Source organism: Trichomonas vaginalis, chromosome III, assembly GCF_026262505.1.
Source record: "Trichomonas vaginalis G3 chromosome III, whole genome shotgun sequence".
NCBI classification, from domain to species: Eukaryota; Parabasalia; order Trichomonadida; family Trichomonadidae; genus Trichomonas; species Trichomonas vaginalis.
This window is the reverse complement of record NC_067205.1, coordinates 26235394-26246075: the sequence shown is the minus strand read 5'-3', so window position 1 is coordinate 26246075 and position 10682 is coordinate 26235394. Positions and strand designations below refer to the sequence as shown.

Below are 10682 nucleotides of genomic sequence, written 5' to 3'. Positions count from 1 at the left end.
CATGTCTCCCGGAATGACAATTTGCAATCACAATACGTTTGCAAATATTTGACCGACAAGAGTGTATTATGCACTCTTGTCGGTCATAATGTGTCATTCCGGGAGACATTGCCTATGCATGTCTCCCGGAATGACAAAATTATTTGCAATCACAATACGTTTGCAAATATTTGACCGACAAGAGTGTGTTATGCACTCTTGTCGGTCATAATGTGTCATTCCGGGAGACATTGCCTATGCATGTCTCCCGGAATGACAAAATTATTTCATAACAATGCGGATATTTGACCGACAAGAGTGTATTATGCACTCTTGTCGGTCATAATGTGTCATTCCGGGAGACATTGCCTATGCATGTCTCCCGGAATGACAAAATTATTTGCAATCACAATACGTTTGCAAATATTTGACCGACAAGAGTGTTATGCACTCTTGTCGGTCATAATGTGTCATTCCGGGAGACATTGCCTATGCATGTCTCCCGGAATGACAAAATTATTTGCAATCACAATACGTTTGCAAATATTTGACCGACAAGAGTGTTATGCACTCTTGTCGGTCATAATGTGTCATTCCGGGAGACATTGCCTATGCATGTCTCCCGGAATGACAAAATTATTTGCAATCACAATACGTTTGCAAATATTTGACCGACAAGAGTGTATTATGCACTCTTGTCGGTCATAATGTGTCATTCCGGGAGACATTGCCTATGCATGTCTCCCGGAATGACAAAATTATTTGCAATCACAATACGTTTGCAAATATTTGACCGACAAGAGTGTATTATGCACTCTTGTCGGTCATAATGTGTCATTCCGGGAGACATTGCCTATGCATGTCTCCCGGAATGAGCAATTTGCATCACAAACTTGAATGCGGAATTTGACCGACAAGAGTGTATTATGCACTCTTGTCGGTCATAATGTGTCATTCCGGGAGACATTGCCTATGCATGTCTCCCGGAATGACAAAATTATTTGCAATCACAATACGTTTGCAAATATTTGACCGACAAGAGTGTGTTATGCACTCTTGTCGGTCATAATGTGTCATTCCGGGAGACATTGCCTATGCATGTCTCCCGGAATGACAAAATTATTTGCAATCACAATACGTTTGCAAATATTTGACCGACAAGAGTGTATTATGCACTCTTGTCGGTCATAATGTGTCATTCCGGGAGACATTGCCTATGCATGTCTCCCGGAATGACAAAATTATTTGCAATCACAATACGTTTGCAAATATTTGACCGACAAGAGTGTGTTATGCACTCTTGTCGGTCATAATGTGTCATTCCGGGAGACATTGCCTATGCATGTCTCCCGGAATGACAAAATTATTTGCAATCACAATACGTTTGCAAATATTTGACCGACAAGAGTGTGTTATGCACTCTTGTCGGTCATAATGTGTCATTCCGGGAGACATTGCCTATGCATGTCTCCCGGAATGTTAGCAAGTTGCATTCATAACTTGAATATTTGACCGACAAGAGTGTATTATGCACTCTTGTCGGTCATAATGTGTCATTCCGGGAGACATTGCCTATGCATGTCTCCCGGAATGACAAAATTATTTGCAATCACAATACGTTTGCAAATATTTGACCGACAAGAGTGTATTATGCACTCTTGTCGGTCATAATGTGTCATTCCGGGAGACATTGCCTATGCATGTCTCCCGGAATGACAAAATTATTTGCAATCACAATACGTTTGCAAATATTTGACCGACAAGAGTGTATTATGCACTCTTGTCGGTCATAATGTGTCATTCCGGGAGACATTGCCTATGCATGTCTCCCGGAATGACAAAATTATTTGCAATCACAATACGTTTGCAAATATTTGACCGACAAGAGTGTGTTATGCACTCTTGTCGGTCATAATGTGTCATTCCGGGAGACATTGCCTATGCATGTCTCCCGGAATGACAAAATTATTTGCAATCACAATACGTTTGCAAATATTTGACCGACAAGAGTGTATTATGCACTCTTGTCGGTCATAATGTGTCATTCCGGGAGACATTGCCTATGCATGTCTCCCGGAATGACAAAATTATTTGCAATCACAATACGTTTGCAAATATTTGACCGACAAGAGTGTGTTATGCACTCTTGTCGGTCATAATGTGTCATTCCGGGAGACATTGCCTATGCATGTCTCCCGGAATGACAAAATTATTTGCAATCACAATACGTTTGCAAATATTTGACCGACAAGAGTGTGTTATGCACTCTTGTCGGTCATAATGTGTCATTCCGGGAGACATTGCCTATGCATGTCTCCCGGAATGACAAAATTATTTGCAATCACAATACGTTTGCAAATATTTGACCGACAAGAGTGTATTATGCACTCTTGTCGGTCATAATGTGTCATTCCGGGAGACATTGCCTATGCATGTCTCCCGGAATGATAGCAAGTTCCGCATTCATAACTTGAATGCGGAACTTTGACCGACAAGAGTGTATTATGCACTCTTGTCGGTCATAATGTGTCATTCCGGGAGACATTGCCTATGCATGTCTCCCGGAATGACAAAATTATTTGCAATCACAATACGTTTGCAAATATTTGACCGACAAGAGTGTGTTATGCACTCTTGTCGGTCATAATGTGTCATTCCGGGAGACATTGCCTATGCATGTCTCCCGGAATGACAAAATTATTTGCAATCACAATACGTTTGCAAATATTTGACCGACAAGAGTGTGTTATGCACTCTTGTCGGTCATAATGTGTCATTCCGGGAGACATTGCCTATGCATGTCTCCCGGAATGACAAAATTATTTGCAATCACAATACGTTTGCAAATATTTGACCGACAAGAGTGTATTATGCACTCTTGTCGGTCATAATGTGTCATTCCGGGAGACATTGCCTATGCATGTCTCCCGGAATGACAAAATTATTTGCAATCACAATACGTTTGCAAATATTTGACCGACAAGAGTGTATTATGCACTCTTGTCGGTCATAATGTGTCATTCCGGGAGACATTGCCTATGCATGTCTCCCGGAATGACAAAATTATTTGCAATCACAATACGTTTGCAAATATTTGACCGACAAGAGTGTATTATGCACTCTTGTCGGTCATAATGTGTCATTCCGGGAGACATTGCCTATGCATGTCTCCCGGAATGACAATTCCGCATTTCATAACTTGAATGCGGAATTTGACCGACAAGAGTGTGTTATGCACTCTTGTCGGTCATAATGTGTCATTCCGGGAGACATTGCCTATGCATGTCTCCCGGAATGACAAAATTATTTGCAATCACAATACGTTTGCAAATATTTGACCGACAAGAGTGTGTTATGCACTCTTGTCGGTCATAATGTGTCATTCCGGGAGACATTGCCTATGCATGTCTCCCGGAATGACAATTGCATTCATAACTTGAATATTTGACCGACAAGAGTGTGTTATGCACTCTTGTCGGTCATAATGTGTCATTCCGGGAGACATTGCCTATGCATGTCTCCCGGAATGACAAAATTATTTGCAATCACAATACGTTTGCAAATATTTGACCGACAAGAGTGTATTATGCACTCTTGTCGGTCATAATGTGTCATTCCGGGAGACATTGCCTATGCATGTCTCCCGGAATGACAAAATTATTTGCAATCACAATACGTTTGCAAATATTTGACCGACAAGAGTGTGTTATGCACTCTTGTCGGTCATAATGTGTCATTCCGGGAGACATTGCCTATGCATGTCTCCCGGAATGACAATTGCATCAATACTTGAATGCAAAATTTGACCGACAAGAGTGTATTATGCACTCTTGTCGGTCATAATGTGTCATTCCGGGAGACATTGCCTATGCATGTCTCCCGGAATGACAAGTTCCGCATTCATAATGAATGCGGAATTTGACCGACAAGAGTGTATTATGCACTCTTGTCGGTCATAATGTGTCATTCCGGGAGACATTGCCTATGCATGTCTCCCGGAATGACAAAATTATTTGCAATCACAATACGTTTGCAAATATTTGACCGACAAGAGTGTATTATGCACTCTTGTCGGTCATAATGTGTCATTCCGGGAGACATTGCCTATGCATGTCTCCCGGAATGACAAAATTATTTGCAATCACAATACGTTTGCAAATATTTGACCGACAAGAGTGTGTTATGCACTCTTGTCGGTCATAATGTGTCATTCCGGGAGACATTGCCTATGCATGTCTCCCGGAATGACAAAATTATTTGCAATCACAATACGTTTGCAAATATTTGACCGACAAGAGTGTATTATGCACTCTTGTCGGTCATAATGTGTCATTCCGGGAGACATTGCCTATGCATGTCTCCCGGAATGACAAAATTATTTGCAATCACAATACGTTTGCAAATATTTGACCGACAAGAGTGTGTTATGCACTCTTGTCGGTCATAATGTGTCATTCCGGGAGACATTGCCTATGCATGTCTCCCGGAATGACAAAATTATTTGCAATCACAATACGTTTGCAAATATTTGACCGACAAGAGTGTATTATGCACTCTTGTCGGTCATAATGTGTCATTCCGGGAGACATTGCCTATGCATGTCTCCCGGAATGACAAAATTATTTGCAATCACAATACGTTTGCAAATATTTGACCGACAAGAGTGTATTATGCACTCTTGTCGGTCATAATGTGTCATTCCGGGAGACATTGCCTATGCATGTCTCCCGGAATGACAAAATTATTTGCAATCACAATACGTTTGCAAATATTTGACCGACAAGAGTGTGTTATGCACTCTTGTCGGTCATAATGTGTCATTCCGGGAGACATTGCCTATGCATGTCTCCCGGAATGACAAAATTATTTGCAATCACAATACGTTTGCAAATATTTGACCGACAAGAGTGTGTTATGCACTCTTGTCGGTCATAATGTGTCATTCCGGGAGACATTGCCTATGCATGTCTCCCGGAATGTTAGCAAGTTCCGCATTCATAACTTGAATGCGGAACTTTGACCGACAAGAGTGTATTATGCACTCTTGTTGGTCATAATGTGTCATTCCGGGAGACATTGCCTATTCATCAATCTCGCCATCACCCAATTTTATCTCACTTTAATCTTAATTCTCATTAATTTTATTAAATTTCCACACAAAATCCTTAAACAACACTTATTCTGTTTCAAACATTATGTTTACTCCTAAATCTTTTAATTTTATCTTATTTTTATTTTTGTTTATTTCCTAACATTACTACCGAAAAAGCTTATGACGAGCCAATATTTGTTTTTAATTTGATTGGACGCTCAACATCCGACGAAACTATTCAACAAATCCTCGATTATATTCGCAATAATTTCCTAAATGTTCAAATAACGAAGGAAAACATTGAAACTCATACGAACGAATATTCAGCTATGGCAAAAGAAAGATCAATTATCGCTAACCAGGCAAAAAGTGAATTATTGCGCAAATTATTATCTAGACGCGAAAAACTTTCACAACAATGGAAAGAAAACAATCCACAAACCAAAGAAAATATTGAAAAGCCCAAAAATATTCTCGAAAAAAAAGAAGAAATCAAAAAAATGTTTTCTGATATGAAATCTGAAGAAGGATTAGTGATATTAACCGATATCGTTTATAATGCCCAGATATCAGATCCTAAAAATAGGAGGTATGAAGAAGAAACTTATGAATTTTCTTTCATCTTATATTTTATGTCGCCCAAAACTTATAAAACAATGCGCCTCTACATTCCTTTACCATCGAAATCATCTATATATGACAAATACGGTCCACTTTTAGAACTCATAAAAAATGATCTAATTGAAGATTCAGGAATTTGTGAATTATACACTATAATTAAAGAAATTCCTCCAAAAATTGTAATAAAGGACGGAAATGAAGAAAAATTTACACCCGTATATAGTTTAGGCATAGATGCATTATATTCAGAAAAACACGAAAATGCTAAAGATATAGCACTTTTCGTATTTTTATTAATGCCATTGAATTTTATCGGACCAAGTTTAATAATTCACTTGATAAAACACAAAACAGGTTCAGTAAAAGATATTAAATCTGAAGTTCAGCAATCCATTTCAAAAGTAAGAAGCGTTGTTAGAGATAATCTTCCATTTGTCATAGTGGACAGTGAAACTGGTTATGACAAATTATTCACTGTTCTTGAAAATGAGCTTTTGCCCAAAAATTTCACCCTACAATCCATTATTGAGGCGATTGCTAAAAAAATCGCTTCAACTTACATTTTAATTCCAGACATAATTCATATTGGCAAGAATCTTCGTACTTTTCTTGTCTTAGACATCGGTAAAAGGATTTTTGTTTGTTATCCTTCCGACAAATATGTTAGTCTAGAAATTATCAAAAAAGTTACAAAGCTACATGCCTGCCTAGAAGATATTCAAGACCAGTCAAGAATGAATGACTCTTATGCAGTTGCTCTTTTTTCCGTAAGTAATTGCAAGAAATTATTCGATGAAGAACATTATCACGAAATGCTTTGGCTTTGCCCAATGGCTTTGATTTTTGAAACATTGCGAAATCCCGTAATCACTGTCAAAACCAGATTAGTATTATTGGAGATTGCCTTCTTGATTATAAGGCACTTTATCCACCAATACCAAAAATTGGGTTGCAGCGAAAGACTTGATGATTTTATAGATAATGATAATAAATCGCATTTAGCATATTTATATGGAAGATTGGAAGTACTCAGAAGAATCGAATTAGTCATTGGAGCGATTTACTATTCGTTTCAAAATTATGAAAACATTGATACACAGCACCTCACTACAATGAGTGTTGAACATATAAACGCCTTAATAAGAATGTTTTCGAAAAATTATGAAAGAGTAGAAGATCTTGTCAATGGAGCAGCTCATGCTGTCGCAGATACAGAAAAAAGAATAGAACATAATTGGGAAAAGTTAAATTTGACATATGAGCTTAAAATAGATTCAGGAGGTACAAAAGTTTTAGGAGAAAATCTAACAGAAGATTTTAATTTTGAAGATATACCTATTCAACATTTTTCCAAATCCATTTTATACTTAGTGGGCTGGCAAAGTCAAAAACTTTCAGCATCTAATTTAGAAATAGCTATTAATGCATGGAAGAATTTACTATCATTTTTGGACAAAAATCATGCAAAGATTAATGATAAAAAAGAAATCTCAGGTAAGAAACCGAGATCATATTCACGAAACCTTGAAAAAATACCAAATAAAATTCAAGAAAAAAGAACGAATGTAAATGGTATTTCAACTTCTGAAAATATAGAATCAGGAATCGAAAAAATAAATAAACGCAATTCAAAAGGTAAATCACAAACTTCTTCATCTTCTGCAACAACAAGAGGTGAAGAACCAAAGCATGATACAACTCAAACTTCTTCATCTTCTGCAACAACAAGAGGTGAAGAACCAAAGCATAATACAACTCAAACTTCTTCCAAAACAACTTCATTAATTTCTCAAAACAAAGACCTTACATTAAATAATATTGATCAAAATCTTATAACCGATATATGTATTATTTCTCTTAATTCCAAATATACTTTTGCAATGCCATCATTCTTTTCCATATTCATTAAAAGATTACTTCAACAAATTGATCAAGATATTAATGATTCTTGCAGTTGTGATCATACACAAACTAATAATTTTAATAAATTCCAAATTGAGATTTTTCGCATTATTAGCAATTCGATCACATTTGGAACTAAAATCGCAAATAGCAGAGACAAATTTCCCGTTATTCGAATTGCGGGCTATGAAGCCATGGACTCTCACGTCTTCCATGATTTAGAACAATTTAAATCAAAAATTAATTTTTATATTGAACACGCAATTCCAGATAAGCCGAACATTTCCAAGATATTTGATATTGTCACAACATCTTTGCTGTTGTTAATATCTCATCAAGCTGAATATCCAGATGATTCTATATATGCAAATTTCTATGCAATTATAAAAGAAATTTTAGAAAATCTCAAATCTCCAATATTGAAATATTTGAACGCTGCACGTAGTTATGGCATTAGGATGCAACCAAAATTAGCTGATTTTAAACGCCAGAGGGAAATTTTACTCAAATATTTTCGGTCAAAATCAACACTTTATACTCCATCTTATTCCTTTTTTGGAAAACATAATAATATTAATTTTGCAGATAATATCTGTCTCTTTCCAACACAAGATATTTCCTTTGAAATGAAATTTCTACAACATGATCCTGAAGAAAAACAAATAAAATCACGTAATCAAATATTGTATTCTGAAATATCAACGTCAATATCATTTCGCACTTCAAACGATTATAGCGGAGGTTTATTGAATAAAATGAACAATTGCTATGCTAATTGTATCCTCCAAGCTCTGACGATTAATCCTTTTACAGGTCATTATTTACATTATGTTATTCAAAATTTAACAAGCACTCAATCAAGAAGCAAAGGAGGAAAATTACTAAGAGAATTAAACGAAATTATTTTCCGAAATCCAACAAAACCATTTGATCCATCTATAACCTCTTTTCTCGAATTTTGTTTTTCAAATTACATTCTTTTTTAAAAAAGTGTGTTTTTCGAGAAAAGAGGTTACAGTAGTATGGCTATCGTCATAGCCATACTACTCTAACCTCTTTTCTCGAATTTTGTTTTTAATATCTCAATTCTACTTTATTACATAATTTCACCTACTTTATTCTTTTACCAGACCTTCTGCTCTTATTACTCTTACGATATCTCTTCATCACTCATATTAACTCTTCATTATTATCTTAATAACTTTTAATTTTTTAAAAAAATTATTATATTTATATTAACACATTCGGATAAAATCATATAAACCCAATATTATTTAGATTTATCGACTCAGAAAATCTTAAAATTCTTATTTTATCTATCAAATTGTAATTTTTTTAATCATTTTTTGATTTTCAAAATTTTTTTGGAATTTGATTTCATGGATTTTCTCATAATTTGTGATAATAGTGATAATTTTGTATCATAAAAATATCAAATATGCCATTTTACATATTATTCATTTGGAATTAGATTAATTTTTTTTTACATTATTCACATATTCACAAATCCAACAATGTATCATGTTATCATACATATTAGATCCTAATAAACCCAATAAACACACTATATAACCCATAAATTATTTCGAAATTTCAAAATATTCAGTAAAATTAAGCTTAATTCTTAAAATAACACCGAACAAATCTTATCTTAGGTGTATATACGAAGTATCCATATAATATATAGTGTAAATCTCATTAAATTTTAAAAAGATCTTATTTTGTAATAAAAAACACAATATTATGCTAATTTTATCCGATGAAATTAATTTACTCATAATTTAAATACGACTAAACATGCTATTTTCTATACTTACACAATTTTTTAAATTTGATATTTAATATCAAATTCAAACTTTGAAATTTCATAGTGATTCATTTCTACTCAATATATTAAGTTAGGAAGTTTATACATTTTTTGGATTAAATGAGTTAAAGTCCGATTTATTTATTTGCCGTATGTCGGGAAAAAGTCTATGTAAAATATGCGATAATACGGAATGAATTTTGGAAAACGCATCATTCACAGATATATGAAATTAGATAATAACTTGACAAATAGATATGATATAAATGTGATTCAAAGTTGATATATACTAGTGATAAGTGCTTATTTTAAGTAAATGATAGTTACTTCAAAAACACCAATATTAAATGATTCTCTCTGTTTGAAGTTTCGTCACATAAAAATAACGTTTTTTAAATAATAATTCAGTGAATAATATTTTAATATCAATTTAAGTTGTGTAATATGATAATATATAACATATGTAATCATCCTATATATGAATGAGCGAAATCTGAGTTTGAGCGAATCTCATGATATTATGCGAAATTTCCATAGAACTCTAAACAAATAATATAAAATGAATCTTTATATATGAAAATATGGGGGTAGGACCATTTGTATCGGTCTTAAATAATTCCTTTGTACTTTTTCGTTGTGCACGTTTCACAGCACCAGGTGGAGCTGTCCGGAACGGCACTATATAATAGGTTATACTATATAATGGTTACTATATTTCATACATATACTTCATATATATAGCTCACTCACATAACGCACAATAATTGTTTTTTGACCCCCAATAATCGTCTTTTTTAATCACAAAAACACATTTATATCTCTGTGGATATTGATCCTACAGACTTATAGCATATGATAGTATACTAGTATATCTAGTGATATATTATATTCAACTGTGATCTCAATCTTATCACACTCACACACAAAATTCGCTCGATCAAAATTCCCTCGGGAAAATGTCACGTTTTTTCTCATAGAATCTCAAAAAATAAATAGTAAACACAAAACTTTTATTATATAAATAAAAAGCATATATTAATATAAGATATCTATAACAAAATGAGTACAAACAGACAAACTTTTTTTTCGATATAAATTATATTTTCTCAAAAAATAACTCAAACTCATAATACACATCACAAAATAAAATATTTTACTCAATATATTCAAAATACACTCAGATTATATAAGCTTATGTGTAATGTGCTGATTGCATTTTAATCACACCTCAAAACTAACTCAACAAGCCTCAATCTTTTATAACATATTTGGACATATATA

General features: G+C 34.2%; 1 protein-coding gene across 1 annotated transcript; it reads left to right on the top strand.

Annotated features, from left to right (window-relative positions):
• Positions 1-5230: 5230 nt before the first annotated feature.
• Positions 5231-8916, top strand: TVAGG3_0767540 (cysteine proteinases family; the record flags this gene model as incomplete). The annotated part of the gene is made up of 1 exon (XM_001299380.1): positions 5401-8580. The coding sequence occupies one exon, from the start codon at positions 5401-5403 to the stop codon at positions 8578-8580; it is 3180 nt and encodes a 1059-aa protein (XP_001299381.1).
• Between the last annotated feature and the right edge of the window lie 1766 nt (positions 8917-10682).